Source organism: Heloderma suspectum, chromosome 2, assembly GCF_057233095.1.
Source record: "Heloderma suspectum isolate Gila_16-S chromosome 2, 16-S_ref, whole genome shotgun sequence".
Classification (NCBI taxonomy): domain Eukaryota; kingdom Metazoa; phylum Chordata; class Lepidosauria; order Squamata; family Helodermatidae; genus Heloderma; species Heloderma suspectum.
Genome location: NC_139459.1, coordinates 183,604,884 through 183,620,641, shown reverse-complemented (window position 1 = coordinate 183,620,641; position 15,758 = coordinate 183,604,884). Strand labels below are relative to the sequence as shown.

Genomic DNA, 15,758 nt, shown 5'->3' with positions numbered 1-15,758 from the left:
CCCTGGATACTTCTGCCCGGGTCGCTCTGCCTTGTCCCTGCCTCTTTCCAAAGGCACCTTAGGATGTTGTAGATGGGAGCCCAGCCGCAGCCGGCTCGCGGCTGGACAAGGGGAGCGAACCTCTAGAAGAGGGATGGCTGGATTCACACTGGGTCTGCCAGCCGTCGAGTTATCGAAGCAGGAGGGGTGTGGGGGCGTAGCAGGGGAGGAGGAGGAGGAATAGGGCAAAAGACCCCTCCTCCCTCGTTGCCTGGTTGCCACCCGCTTGGGTTACAGGGTTGCACTTGAGAAGATCTGCCAGGAGGGAGGGGTCTCTAACTTCGGGGACCAGGCGCTGGGCTCAGGTTACAGCTCAGCTGGGGGGCAGGGGAGGACTGAGACCTGGGCATATACACAGGCTGCTAAAAGCCAGAGGGGAGCATAAAGCCACGGTGCCTCAGCCAGAACACCCGGCAGCCGAGTTTCTGCGGGGCCTTTGGTACTTTGGATTCTCCTGCTGTTTCCAAAGAATACGGGAGGATCGGCTGCATGAAGGCTCGGTAGCCACTGGGGAAACTACCACCACCACCTCCTCTCCTCCTCCTCCTTCCTCATCCACACAAAGGTCCTGCATGTCTAACATTTAGACATGTTCAGCTTTGTGGATTCAAGGACTCTAGTGCTCCTGGCAGCCACTCAAGTCATTTTATTAGCAGTTGTCAAATGCCAGGATGAGGATATACGTAAGTTGCACTTTTCTTCTTCTCCTCCTCCTCCTCCTGAAAGAGGGTGAAAAGAAAATCGACGGGAACAATAAATTTAAGGGAGGGAGGAAAACTGAAAGTTCAGGAGTAAAGATCAATATTCTTTTGGAGAGCTTGAGAGTTTGCAGAACTAAAAACTTTCTGCTTGGAGTTGGCTTCAGACTCCTTCCTGCGCTTCATTTCTCTTCTTTTAGCTCACAAGATTCCTCCCTTCCCTGAAAGCTGCTGCTCATCATCTCGATTAGGATGAACTACTGATGTGTGTTGAGGGAAAGCTTATTTCTCTTCATTGTAATGCTTGGTTGCGTGAGAAGAGAGCGCCGCACTTTCCACAATCCCAGCCTTATACCGCTTCTTCGCCCCTTGGCCTTCTGGGAGTGGGGGGCGAGGTGGAGAGAGATTTTCTTAAAAAGCTGGCTAAATCACTCTATTCTTCCATCCAAGATTTCCCCCCCCCTGTAAAAAAGATTCTGAACTCATCTGAGGGAAATGAAGGATGAAAATAATACTCACTGCTTGTGGCAACAGTGGTGAAAGAGTTAATCGAGTGGTGGTGTGGGGGTTCAAAGGGGGATCCAGACAAAAGAGAACATTCCCGGGCAGACAAGCAAGACTGACTTTTTACATTTTTTTTACAAAGGAAGATCTTTGTGCACAAAATCCGGCCTCCCTGTCTCTCCCTCCCACAATTGAGTCAGGGATGTGGAATAAGGTGCAGATGAAGGTCCTGGGGAATTTGATAGCTAACAGATTTTTTGTTGTTGTTGAAGAAGCAGAAGGGAAATTTTCCTCAACTCAAGAGGCCACCTGAGGGGTGCAAAACATTCCAGAGGCACATCAGTCCATTTGTTCTACTACTCTCTTCACCCCGTATGCGCACGCAATCACACACATACATTTAAACTGGGTGGGGGTGGGGGAAAAATCCTTCCAAATGTGGTGATGGAGGATGTATTAATTGATTCTGTGGGGAAATGTTGCCCCCCCCCCAAAAAAAGGATTATACCAAAGGAATGATTTCACCAAGACTGACAAAATTTGATATGAAAGGTGACAATTTAGGCAGCCTGTCCCTTCCCCCTACCTAGAAAGCTTTTGTTGTCTGGGATATTATTCAGGGATGGAAGATGGAAACTATATTAGGTAGAAATAACTTTTTTTCCACTTCTTTGGGCAGGTTTCCTATTGCTTGAATTCCATCCCTCCTTCCATATGCTCCAGACTGTAAATCAATTGCATGGAATAGAGCTTGAAAAGCGGGGTGTGGGCTCCCTTCGCTCCTGATTGCAGGCCATGCCTCTTTTTCTCAGCTCAGGATTCCAGAAAAAAAAGGATTCCTTTCACATGTGCAGGAATCTCTGCAGCTGAGTTTTCTGAGTTAGTAACAGAAAGGGCCTTGCATTCAGTGTGACTCAGGGTGGCTTATAGAGTGAGTTGGTGCAGTCGGTGCTACGAGGCACAGGGCTCTTTGCACTACTGGACAACAGAGATTGTGCAGCTATTCCATTTTTCCCTGCTTAATGGATTTTCTATGTTAAGGGAAAAGATGGAAAAGCTAAGGGGGGACGGATGGACATGGAGGGATACAAATGGAAAACGACATCATCTGGCCCCCTGTAAAATACGTCTGGTGGTGCTTTGCAGTGCCCATTCACAGTCAGGTGCTTTTTCTCCCTTTAAGGGCGCAATCCTATGCATGTTTAAATTGACAAAAAGTCCATGCTGGCTGGGGAATGCTGGGAATTGTAGGACTTTTTTTGGTCTATACATGCATAGGATTGTGCCCTAAATGATTGTAATCAACTCCACAGTAGTGCAAACAGCATTTCTAAGTTTAGGATACTCTTTCACATCATTGTCTTTAGCAATTTAGGCTAAACCATGTGTCTGAATTTCAGAGGTGTGCAAAGAGGTAGGGAATTTATTATTACAATACCATATTTTTTTAAGACATACTGTTATATTCTGATTAGCCGAGGAGAGAGCGAGAGTTTGTATCTATTTTGGCTCTTTGGTTATTTTTGAATCCTAGCGCATCTTTTGGGAGTCTTGTCTTTTGTGTGTGTGTGTGTGTGTGTGTGTGTGTGTGTTTTACCATGTTCTCTCAGGTCAGGGAGTGAGCTCAATTCCTGCTCTATGAACGTTTGTTTGCATTTGGCAGCAATAGCTTCCAGATGCTGAAACGCTGCCCATATTTATTTAAACTAGTCCCTAACAGAGCCATGTGAATCGTGCTCTGTGTGCACTCGAGAAAAGGCCCATTCATGAATGGATGGGTCCCTTGGGCTCCTGCAGGCTCCCCTACCCCTTGCACAATAGCCCCCCTGTCATCTTGCTGATGCTGTGAAGCCTTCACCAGGATGCTTTTTTTCCCCTTTTCTTTTTTGAAAAAAAGGGGGGGGGAAGCATGTGCCAAAGGGGCACGTTGTTAATGCGTTTCTGCTGACCCCTTCTCCATCAAGAATAATTTCTATTTAACTGTCATAATGGGGGATAGACATTGTCATCACTCCTGATTAGAGCACCAAAGTCCATTACTTTCTCTGCTTTCCAGTTCCAACCCACCCACCCCCCTCACCCATGGCAAGAAGTGTCACTGATGTGACATTGGCTTAGTCTGCTGTTACTTCTCCTTCGTTTTAACTGAATTTTTCAAAATTAGAAAAACAGTTTTACCCCTCTGTTACACCTACAGAGTCAGCCGGGCAGGTTTCGTTCTGCTGCATGCAGAAATGGAGGGGAGGGTGTTTTAAAAGGGTCTCTAACATCAGCCTTCCCCCATTATTCCCAGGTTGTGGTGGTGGTTGTCATTGGTCAGAGATTGCAAAATGAATCAACAGTGAGGCCTTTGTATAACACTGCTTCAAGAAATGGCTCGCAGGCTTGAATCTCTCACATCAGAAGTGTTTCCAGTTCGGCCAAGTGACATGTGAAACTAACGTCAGACCAGATGCAGGTCCTCCTGAGCATGTAGGCCCTCATGAGGTAGTTAAACAGTAGAGAGGTTTTCCAAATGGAGAGGTTTGCTGAGTGGATTGCTTGGGGTACTTCATTCCCCCATGAGGTCAGCATTCTTGCTTTCGTGGACAGCAGTGTGCCTGGCAAGTGTTAAAGAACAGCTCATTTCAAGACAGAGAAGCAGGCCTAAAAACCTGTGTTCTGGGCCTAGAATTGCCACTTGCCCTCTCTGAAAGTGGCATCCCATACACTATGTCCCAGAAAGAGTGGTGCAATGGGCAAAGTGTTGTGTTTCAATGTAGCAGACCCAGGTTCAAAACCCTGTTCAGCAATGAACCTCACTCAGTGACAGTCTTGGGCAAGTAATGATTACTCTAGCTTTTACCCCATGAGTATATTATTACCCCCAGCCTTTACCTGATGAGTTATTACCCTAGCCTTTACCTCACAAGTAACTGTTACCCTAGCCTTTACCTCACAGGGGTAGTTGTAAGGATAAATTGAAGTAAATGTGCATAGTGTTGCCTGTCCTGAGTCCCAAGGATCTGGTGTAAAGGAATTCTAAAGTCTTCTACAGTATCCCTTCAACTGGCAACCTTAATTGAGTTTGAAGAATCTCAAGCCACCTGGTAGCATCATTGTGATGACAGCTGAGAGAGGTTTTCTCTGTGTGTGTGTGTGTGTGTGTGTGTGTGGGAAGGTGGGAGCAGCTAACTAAAGGATGTCATTATTCTGCTTGTGGATAACAGTTAATTTCCTCATAACTTTGGGGAAGATGGAGAGATGTTCTTGAATGCAGCCTGCCTGGAATAGAGGAGGCCACCTGTGTGCTCATTATACAAGACTGCTGTAACCAATACTGATATTATGACCCTGTTTCTTTCTCTCTCCCTCTCTTCTGGTTTTTGCTTCCTTTGTCCCTCACCCTGCTCTTTCCTTTCCCTTCTGGCACAGAGGAGGCAGGCAGCTGTTTACAGAATGGGCAGAGGTATAGTGATAAAGATGTGTGGAAGCCCGAAAACTGCCGGATCTGTGTCTGTGACACTGGGACTGTCCTCTGCGATGATATACTCTGCGACGAAATGAGAGACTGTCCCAACCCTGAGATACCCTTCGGAGAATGTTGCCCCATCTGTCGAACTGACAAGCCCACCGCCAGTGGTCGTAATTTATTTATTTCCATTCCATATAAATAAATTACTTGAGAGATAATAACTAAAAAGGAAAGATTAATAAAAGCCATGGATGCAAACCCCAAGCTCTGTGGCATCCATGGAAAGGCAACTGCTAGGAAAGGCTACTTCTCATGATTAATCAAGGTGTAGAAAATATGAATTAACGGCTTAATTGAGCCGTAGATATTGTGAGGGAAGTGGATGGGTAGCATTATTGACAAATTATTATTTTGTGTAAGGCAGCTTTGCAAACAAGTCCATAAAATGTGTAGCTCACCATTATTATTATTTTTACTAGCCAAACATGTCTATCTTAGCCATTTGTGGCACAGTGATGGCCTGAAAGAAAAATTCTCTACAGGTTTACAAAAGCTTCTTTGTGGTTTTTTTTGTGTGGAGGAAATGTTTACTCGTCACAGGCAATTTGGCCAGTGACCATTTTCAAATTTGATTTCTGGTAAATTGCCAAATCCCTAGACACAGCAATGCAGCCCTGAATTCAGTTTTCCTGTGTTCCACCTGCCACCACTGCCTACTAGGGTCTTTTTAAGCACTAAGGAAATGACAAGAATATGCTTCACAGTGCTAAGTATATGTTACTGTGGCTTTCCTCCCCACACAGTATTTAACAGTGATTTCTGTGTTAGAAATTATAGGGTGATCTGGAATAGGACAGTTCCTTTACAGTCTTATTGAGACAGAAAATGTTTAATTAAATAATTATCAAATGCCAAAACCTTTTCCTTTATGGGATCTTTAACGCATGAGTTGTCCCATCCTTTATAGTCTCAAAGGTGATTATAAAGCTCCATTAAAATCAACAAGATATTCCCAAATTTTATGTGTGCAGGATTCTAGCCTGTGGTTGCAATCCAGAGAAAGATTAGTGATGATAACAATGATATTGATGCTAAATTTGTGTTTATATAGTGTTTGCAGATTTCAAAGTGCTTCATTTACATTGTTTTAGTAATAGCGCGCCTGTACGCCACTGAAATCAGTGGGATTAATGCAACAGTTTATCCCTTAAATCGCATGGGATTTAGGTGTGCCTAAGTCTATGCAATTTAGGCACACCTAATTTTTCTGGATTGTGGATCAGAGATGTAGAAAAAAACCCTCACAAGTTGTAGGGGCCAAGGGTGGAGAACTTGTGACCCTCCAGGTGTTGTCAGGCTCTAACCCCCATCAACCCCAGCCAGCATGGCCAATGCTCAGGGATTATGGGAGTTGTAGTCCAATGACATCCGGGGTGCCACAGGTTCCCCACCCCTGGTATAGGCTTTGGAGCTAGTAGGAGGTAGTAAGGGGTATGGATTCTCCTTTTTGGTGAACCCCTTCCATAGTAAAATGGTCTAAGATGTTTGGCTCCTCTACCTTTTAAGGCCCTCTTGTGCTACTGCCTTAAGGGACTGAGTTTATTAAGAATATAGGTCTCAGAATCAAGAGATCACGATTTAGCCTTGTGAGAAAATGATAGTCAGGGGCTAGCTTTCATACCCAAGATACTGGGAATAGTTAATAATGCTTTTATATCTCTCAAAGCACTGCCCAGGGGGCATGCTTTGCGAAGTGACTGACAATTTCAGGCCAAGGGTGCAAGGAAAGCATCGAAAATTCTTCAGGTTCCAAAGAATGCTTTTTAAAAACAATTTTCTTAGTTCTAGCCCAGGAGTTATATTACAATTAGAAGTGGCCTTTTTTAACCATTTTGCCTGTTCTGGCTGCCTTTGATTTTAAACACATTAAAACGACAGTGTGAGGCTCCCAGAATGAGTAAAGGGTTGAGACTTGCAAAAGTTAATTATGTCTCGCCTGTGCTTGTTTATTTGCAGTTAAGCTGAATGTGGCTGTTAACCTCTGCGTTTTGTGTGATGCTTGCCTTAAAAAAACCCTCCTAAAGCTGTTCTCTGTGCAGTTACAGTGCTTAACAGATTGACCTAACCCTGTTTGATTGGCAGCAAGTCCAAGTGATTATTGATTTAATTGGGGACTCGCTTCCTAGACTTAGGTTTGCAATCCATCCTACTCAAGTCATTTGCAGCCTCATCCTATGCATGTTAATTTGGAAATAAGTCCCACTAAATTCCATAGGACTTAATCCCAAGCATATGTGCATAGGATTGCAACCTAAGGCATATGTCATTCTATGCAGGATCACAATTCCAAACATGCACTGCTGCTTTGATAAACAGAGCTGTAATTCCTATGGGGCAAAATGGAATTAAACTGAACAAGCCTGCTGCAGTATGGCTTTGAACTTGCAATGATTGATTTGGAATCCTATTATTCTCTCTGTGCTTTCCTGCTTTGTCACTTTGCCAGGGGCCTTGCACTCCAGGTGTAAGAATCCTCTGCATATAATTTTTCCTGGGGCGGCATCATCTCCGAGATGGGCTTAAAAAAACAAACCTTCTTTACCACCATCTAGTCACAATTTCTTCCTTGTCTTCCTGTTCCCTTGTCTTGTTGTGTGCTTCTTGTGCGATCAGATTAAGGTATTTGTTTATATACTAAAATGCTCATTTAATTTACTGCAACATAGTTCTGACGTTTTCTTTCTTTCCCCCCTTTTTTCTTAACAGGGCAACCTGGCCCCAAGGTGAGACAACTGAATGCTGTTAATAACCATGATTTTATGTTATTGCTTCCTAGGGCTTCCAGCTTTATTTGAGACTCAAGGTCTGTGCCTTTAGCAGTAGATTTGTTTTGCAGATTTATTTATTTAGTTAGTTTTTACCATCCCAGCTTTTCCTTTGTGCCTTAAAAAGGCAGGGTATAAATATCAATATAAATTTGCAGGGTATTCATGCTTATCACATCACCATGTCCCAAAAAGCTTCACCTGCCAATTTCTGCAGATTGAGATGCTGTAAGAGGCACAGGAGCAGGCCAGTTGGCAGCCCTATTGGCCCCCTGCTACACTGGTACTTCATTCCCAATCCCTTGTGAAGAACAGGATAGGACAGGAGTAAATCTTCTGCAGTTAATGACGCTACTGCAACAGACAGTTATTGTGAATTACTGTTGAATCAAGTGGTCTCTTGGGCATGAAATATGAATGGTGTTCTCATAGCCTGACCTAGTGAAAAAGCTGAAAGATTTGCTTAACTAAAAAGCAATGAATACTTCCATTGACTTCAATAAGACTATTCATACTTAGGTTAAAGTTATACATACCTATTTTTGTGAAATTGGGCCCAATGCTCTCCACCCCTTTCAAGTATACAGGCCCCAAAGGCCTGCCTGCAATCAGTGTTTAAGTGTTTAAGCAGTGATTGTAAGTAGAGGACAACATTGTGTAGACACATAACAGTGCATTGTGTGTACGTACAGGCTCCCTGGCTTTGGTATTTTGGCCTATGTTTTTTTTTTTCAAACTGTGTATACACTTTGTATTTTGCAGGGACAAAAAGGAGAACCCGGTGATATTAAAGATGTAAGTCTCAAGTTTGCGGCATCGTCCATTTTCCGTAATCGTTGAAAACTACCAGTACAGAGTGTGCTTCCAACTTAACTTGCTTTGCATTTGTTTTTCTTCTTTTCTTTCTTGTCCAGGTTGTAGGACCAAGAGGCCCCCCTGGACCACAGGTAGGGAACTAACTTTTTCTACTGCATTGTTTAAATATTTTAGAGAAGAGGCATTAAAAAAAAAAAACACCTTTGTGAATCTTTAACTCAGATCTCTGTCATTACCTGCTGCAGGGACCTTCAGGTGAACAAGGACCAAGGGGAGACCGTGGAGAGAAAGGAGAAAAGGTAAGACTATTCGCGCGCAAGTGCCCACATGCACGCAGAGTGTTCAAGTGATTACGACTGCGCTTACCTGGGATTAAGCCCAGCTGAACACAGTGGGATTTACTTCTAAGTGAACACACATAGGGTTGCACTGTATGAGATGCTGAAAGCATCAGACAAACATTCTCCTGTCAGATTAACTCACTATCCTCAAGGCAGATGCATCTAGCTGATCAACACATATGCAAAGCTAACGTTCAGATATTACATTAGTCACAAGGATTTTGGAAGGTCGGTTCAACATTTATAGAGGGTATAAGATAACAGCTTAATAACATGACTTACTCTGTGGCTTTTGCCCTTAGCTGAGTAAGGGCATAAGCTTTCAATGTTTTTCAACTAAGAGCCGGCACAGTAAAGTGGTTAGTGTTGGATCAGGACTGGGAAGACCTGGGTTCAAATCCCTGCTCACCCATGAACCTTACCGGTTGATTTCAGGCCTGTTGATGTCTCAGCCTTCCTCCTCTCCCTCGTGGAGCTTTTGTGACAATAAAATTTGTGTGTGCTGAGTGGGAAGAGAACCAAATGCGCTATTCCAAGCTGCTTGGAGAGGGTAGATAAAAATATCATAAATAGTACTCAGTATTCAGTATTGAAAGGCACAAGGCAATGGCACTGTATCATATTATGTACTAATTCAAATCAAAACCTTAAGCAGCAGTGTACTCTGTGCATTTAAAAAAAGATTACTAGCAATTTGTAGCTATATGAGATTAAAACATACTTTTCTGTGCAGTCTTGTAAATAAATCTGCAAAAGTTGCATGTCCACAAAATTGGCTTACTAGTTCACTTGCCCACATATGTCTGTGGAAGCTATTTGTGAAACAGAGAAGGCGTGAAAGAAAACAACAACTTGCTTCCCAATTTGCAAAAGCTTTTATGTAAGGTCACCTGGAAATAATGCTGGCTCACCACAGGTGACTAGATTAGGGAACATATACAAGCCTGAGGCTTCCAGTCTAGTAATCCATTCTGATCACTTGGCCTCTGAAGTGCACGAAGTACTCTCCCATTTGCAGTGACTTCCTTATGTATTTCTATTGAAGATGTAGATCTTCATTTGCATTCCTTTACACAGGTAGCTTTGCTACCTCCATTGGATGGAATTACATGTGAAGGAAGCCCCTGTGCACATCACATTTCCAGGCTGGAGAACATATTTGTTAACCTGTGAGTTTAGGCTGCACTAATAGAGACCAAGTCACAAAAAGTAATAGTTGCACAGATAGTTGCACTAATCAGACCTCATTTGGAGTCCTGTGTCCAATTCTGGATGCTGCATTTTAAGAAGGATGCAGGTAGACAAACTGGAATAGGTTCAGAGGAGAGCAACGAAGATGGTATGGAAATCATGTCCCATGATGAAGGGTTGATGGAACTGGGTATGTTTAGCCTGGAGAAGAGAAGACTGAAAGGGGACATGATAACTCTCTCCAAATATCAGCAGGGGTGGCACACAAAGAGGGCAGAGATTTGTTCAGGCCCAGTGTCAGGTGTTGGCATGGTAGGGCAGCTGCCAAGGATCCAGGGGCTGCCAAGCATCCCATCCTCGGCCCTGCCAACATTAAACCTACCGCAGCTGCTGCTGTCACAGCCGCAGCAGCCACTCACCTTACCATACCTCCCCACAAAGTTTCCCTGATGGGCAGCAGTGGTACTTCTGAATGAAAACTGTCAACGTCAGGTCAGGCATTGCATTTTGGGCCCTCTAACATAGTGGGCGACCAGCATGAAGCCGAGCTGAGGACTGGACTGGCTTGGCTCCCATTCAGAAGTGCTACCACTGCCACCCACTGAGAACGTGAGGAGTTATGTGACTAGTTGTAGTGGGGAATGGTAGTAGCTGCAATGGTGGCAGCAGCAACATAGGGCCATCGAAGTCTGGCTGGTGGGCGGACAGGGGGGACATTGAAGTCTAGAGCGTGTGCGGGGGGGGGGGGGGTCATCGGCAGCACTATGCTAAGGGCACTCTGTAAACTGGCGCCAGCCCTGGATTTGTTCTCTGCTGCCTCAGAAGTTAGGACTCGTGCTAACTGATTTAAGTTATAGGAGGGCAGATTTCAGCGGAGCATTAATCCAAATATTTTAACAGTAACAGCGGTTAGACATTGGAGCCAGTTAACCTAGGTGAGGGCAGGCTGTCTCTCACTGGAGACCTGCAAATTACTGTGGGATGCGGTGGGTTCACTTTAGAACAGGTCTTCAGACAGCCATCTGTTTCAGATCCTCTAGCTCTGAATTTCCTGCATTGAACAGGGGGTTGGACTAGATGACCTACAAGGCCCCAATTCTATGATTCTTCCCCCTGACCCCTCAAATTCTGAACATTTTTTTCCTGATGTATTTGACTGCAGTGTCACGGTAACTGTACAGGCTACAGATTGTTACATCAGTGTAACAGCGTGAATTATGATGTTGTACTGGTGTAGCTGTTGGTACATCACAGAGCATTTTATGTGTGTTGGTAAAACCATTCTTTGCATTGGGGTATTAATACTCAACTCAAATCAGTAGGGAAGACTTAACAACAGACTAATGGAGGCTGCATTCCTATGCATGTTTACAATGAACTCAATGGGACTTAATTCTGAGTAAACGTGCATAGAGATGGACTGCAAAATATGCATAATAACTCATGACAGAGTTAATAGGAATTGTGCGTTTACACTGGCAAACCAGTTTTTCTTTATTTTTTTAAATAATTATTTTTATTGCATTTTAATCACATGTTTTCAATGTAATTAATGAGTATATAAGAATATTACAACTTTTTCAACTAACGAAAACATACATTACATGGGAAATTCAATTACAGTTAAGAGGAATCACAGGAGTTTCAATATATTAATAACCTTATATTTATCCACAGAAGTTCATCAGGGGTTTAAGATTTAGTTGTAATTATCTAAGGGTGCAATCCTATGGCCACTAGTCAACAGCTAGACAGCCATAGGATAGGTTGGTTCCCTGAGTGAGAACCGACCTCCACCCGCTCCCGCGCTGCCTCATAGGCAGGGTGAAACAGCTCTGCACTCAGGAGAGGAATGCGGAGCGGTGAAAACAGGGTGTTCCTGGGGGCGTGCTGGGGCGGGGAAGTCGGAAATCTGGTACTATGCGTCCAATGTGTTGTCCGGCCACCACTTCCCCCGCTCTGACTTCCTGTGGCTAGACAGCCGAAATCAGCTATCTAGCCGCAAATGCAGGGCGGCTGAAGCACAGCAGGGACGATCCCCTCCGCGCTTCTCCTGCCCGGCACTGGATAGGTGGTCGCCTCCGAGTTCGGAGGCGGCCACCTATCCCGGTAGGATTGCTCCCTAAATGTATCTTTCCATATCTGTCCATGACCTGCTGGTGTTTTTCTCTGGGAACCCTGTTCGTTAATAAAGTCAATACATTTATACCAGATTGTATGGAAGGTGTCAGATTCTTTTTGTTGCCTTTGTGCCCTTATCTGTTGAGTTAGTTCTTCAGCCAACACAATATTCCAAAGATAGTTATACCACACAATGATTAATAGATCAATAGATTCTTTCCAATTCTTTGCTATGAGTTGACAAGATGCTACCATCATAAAAGTCAGCATTTCTTTATCTCTGAAATGTTCATTAGGGTCACTAAAAATAGATAGCACCGCCAGTTTAGGATCCATGTGAACCTCCCCTCCTGTTACATTACTGCATTCTTGAAAGACCTCCCTCCAAAAACTATGCATTTGTCCACATTCCCACCACATATGATGGTACGTACCTAATGTAGTACACCCGCTCCAACAGTTTGGTGATTTTGTTTATCAGTGTAATGTTGGGAGTGAGGATATACTGGTCTACCATCTGACTTCCTTGGAACATTTTCCTTCCCTGTTTCTTATAGGGCACTGCTGGCCCACGTGGCAGAGATGGCGAACCTGGTACACCTGGCAATCCTGGGCCTCCCGGACCCCCAGGACCTCCGGGTCCCCCTGGCCTTGGTGGAGTGAGTATCCTCAACTTGATCCTTGCCCCCCACCCCCTTCCCTGGTTCCTGCATACCAAAAAGTGTGGTTACAGAACGTGATGAAAAGAGCTCTTTCACTGTGCTATCTATCAAGAATTCCCAGTGTTCTAACGCAACAAAATACTTAGTTCAGTTCAGCACGTATAACATGCTGCCTAAAAACGTCAAATATTCAGAGTGTAAAAAATGCATGTGATCAGTCTAAATTGCCTTTTCCCTTCTTTGGGTGTTTGTTAGCTGCAAAGTTGTGCTGTGTTAGAGAAGTGGCTTTCAGACCTTGTTTTGGGGAACGCTGTGGTTCTTAAAGACAAAAAAATATATATAATAGGGGTTCTACAACAAGAAAATCTGTAATGGTGGACAAAATTCCTCAAAACACAGCTGACTCATTACTGCCAAGCTTACCTTGCAATGGCCAGCCAGCTGCAGAGGAGAATTGGGTACACAGGGTTGAGAGTCGGGTGCAACAGACCCTGTTAGTGTGTGCCCTGTGCCCCAGAATCCTCTGTAACACACACGGGTTCCATGGCAGACATGCAGGGGTTCCTGAACAGACTGGTTGATGTGGAAAGAGCTCTCTCAAGGTAGAACACCACGGCATGATAGACCAATTGAGGAGCAGCAGGGTCTGCCAGTGAATGCAGAGTTGGACTAAGAACCCAACACAGAATTCAGATACACATAATAAACCCATTGATTTCAGTAGGCTTAAGTGTCCCTCTCTCTGTGCTGCATTTTGGCCCCACATTACATTTGTAAACTCCTGCGCAGATCAGTTTAAATTCATACCTAGTTAATTACATCCAACTTGTCCAGGCAACTCTCGCTTTGTGAACTTTGGGGCCTTTGCTTGTATTAAGAGAGTAATGGCTGCACCAGCCAAGGTCTGGGTATGTGCCAGGGAAATATCTGAAACATGAATTAAACATTAATTTTCAGATGCCTAAATTATGCATGGGATCCCAGGCCTAACAGCTAGTAACAGGCCAATATAGTAAGCATATTTTAATTCTGGGGCAGGTTTTGGAAAAATTAGGTGAGTGGCAAGTCTGGACAAAAACATGTGTTCTATTGGTCAGTATTCTTAAGATCATAAAATTTAGAATCACTAACATACTTTCATGTCTGTCATTAGTCATTTCATGACTGATGCAAGATTGCTGTTTGCAATACATAAACAACATCAGAGATGCGCATATTAAATGTTATTTACTGTAGAATATGTGCAACTCTCTCATTCTGTGCTTGCAGTCACTAACACTAATTTGGATGTGTTACTGCACACATAAGGTACATTCACAATGTCTTATTCCTTTATTCCAGATTAACCTCCGGTCTTTACTTACAGTTATTAGTAAACATTAGAATTGCTGTTCTACATGAAATCATATAATGAACAGAGTGACTAATGCCCATGCCATTTTAAAAACTATGCTTTTATGCATACAAAGGGGCAGGTAAAATGTGTAAAGGAATAACCAATCTTGAAGTTGCACCTTTGGACATGGACCCTTGTACATAGGTGCTTTTAAGTCTCTCAATATACTGAATAACTTTATATTTGCAAACAGCTGTTGGAGAGTTTGTGTACCATTAAATTGATTTTAATTTAATCTGGGGATTAAATTTTTCTGCAGGATTTTGTTGTGTTTTTAGGGGTGGGTAGCCTGCCTGATAGGCGGGAGCGAGGGGGCATGTGTCCACCTGATGGAGGCAGTGGGGGGAGTGTTGGGGGCCAGAACATACCGAGGCTGGGCGGCAGGCGCTGGCGGAGTGCTAGGGGCAGGCCATGCCAGGTAAGGGGAACAAGGGAGAGATGTGTAATATCTGTCCCCTGCTCCGGGCCTGTCCAGAGCCAAAGGATGGTTGGGGGAGGCGTGACCCCATCTTCTGGCCTTCGTTTGCTGCTCTGCAATGCCAGGTCTGTTACCCAGAAAACCTCCCTCATCCATGACATGATCCTGGATGAGGGTGCAGACCTGGCATGTATTACGGAGACCTGGCTGGCCGAGGCTGCTGCTCCAACCCTTGCAGCCATGTGTCCAGCCGGATTTTCGTATGCACAGCAGCCGAGGGCTGGGGATCGGGGAGGGGGAGTGGCTGTTATCTACCGAGAGTCCTTGGTCTTCACCAGACCCCCTCTCCAGGAGACCAAGGTTGCTGAGTGCATGTACTGGAGGTTGGGCCCGAAGGGCAGTCTGGGGATTCTGCTCGTGTACCGTCCACCCTGCTGCACGACTGACTCCCTGGCCGAGGTGCTTGAGGTGGTCTCTGATGTGCGTGTACAGTCCCCTAACTTATTGGTATTGGGGGACTTCAGCGTACATTCGGAGGCCATCCTCACAGGAGCACCTCAGGACTTCATGGAGACCATGGCCTCCTGGGAGCTGCACCATATTCTAACTGGGCCCACCCATGTAGCCGGTCATGCACTAGACCTTGTGTTTGTTTCTGGAGAAGCGGGGAGTGATCTGGAAGTCAGGGGTATATCCACCACCCCCTTGTCATGGTCAGATCACTATCTGGTGACGTTGGACTTCTCGGTTCCACAACCCCTCCGCAGGGGTGGAGGACCCATTAAAATGGTCCGCCCCAGGCGTCTTATGGATCCAAATGGATTCCTGAACGCGCTTGGGGATTCTCTGGGGCACGCCAACGGCCACTCGGTCGAGACCCTGATGGGTGGCTGAAATGCCGCAATCACTGGGGCATTAGATCAGGTGGCTCCGAAATGCCCTCTCCCCCTGAACAGGGCTCGGACTGCACCATGGTTCAATCCGCGGTTACGAGCTCTGAAACAGGAGGTGAGACAGCTAGAGCACCGGTGGCGGAAGTCTCGCTCCAAAGACGATCAGACACGGGCTAGAGCTGTAACTTCAGCCTATCACGTGGCGGTGAAGGCAGCAAAAAAGCAATATTATGCTGCCTCTATCGCGTCTGCAGAGTGCTGTCCCAGAAGGCTGTTCCAAGTGGTCCGGTGCCTGGTCGTCCTGTGGCTCTGGAACCACTGGAGCATTCTAAGGCCTCCTGTGAGGCCTTGGCAAGGCACTTTGCAGATAAAATTGATCAGATTAGGTGTGTTACTCTGC

The 15,758-nt window shown here is 45.0% G+C and overlaps 1 protein-coding gene across 1 annotated transcript in view; it reads left to right on the top strand.

The window, feature by feature from the left end:
- The first annotated feature begins 387 nt into the window (after nt 1-387).
- The window catches only part of COL2A1 (collagen type II alpha 1 chain), a 107,455-nt gene continuing 92,084 nt past the window's right edge, over nt 388-15,758 (top strand). The window contains exons 1-7 of the mRNA XM_084832284.1: nt 388-722; nt 4,656-4,862; nt 7,462-7,478; nt 8,283-8,315; nt 8,435-8,467; nt 8,582-8,635; nt 12,547-12,648. Coding sequence (XP_084688410.1) covers nt 629-722; nt 4,656-4,862; nt 7,462-7,478; nt 8,283-8,315; nt 8,435-8,467; nt 8,582-8,635; nt 12,547-12,648 — 540 coding nt within the window. The 5' untranslated portion in view covers nt 388-628. The remainder of the gene's footprint in view (nt 723-4,655; nt 4,863-7,461; nt 7,479-8,282; nt 8,316-8,434; nt 8,468-8,581; nt 8,636-12,546; nt 12,649-15,758) is intronic.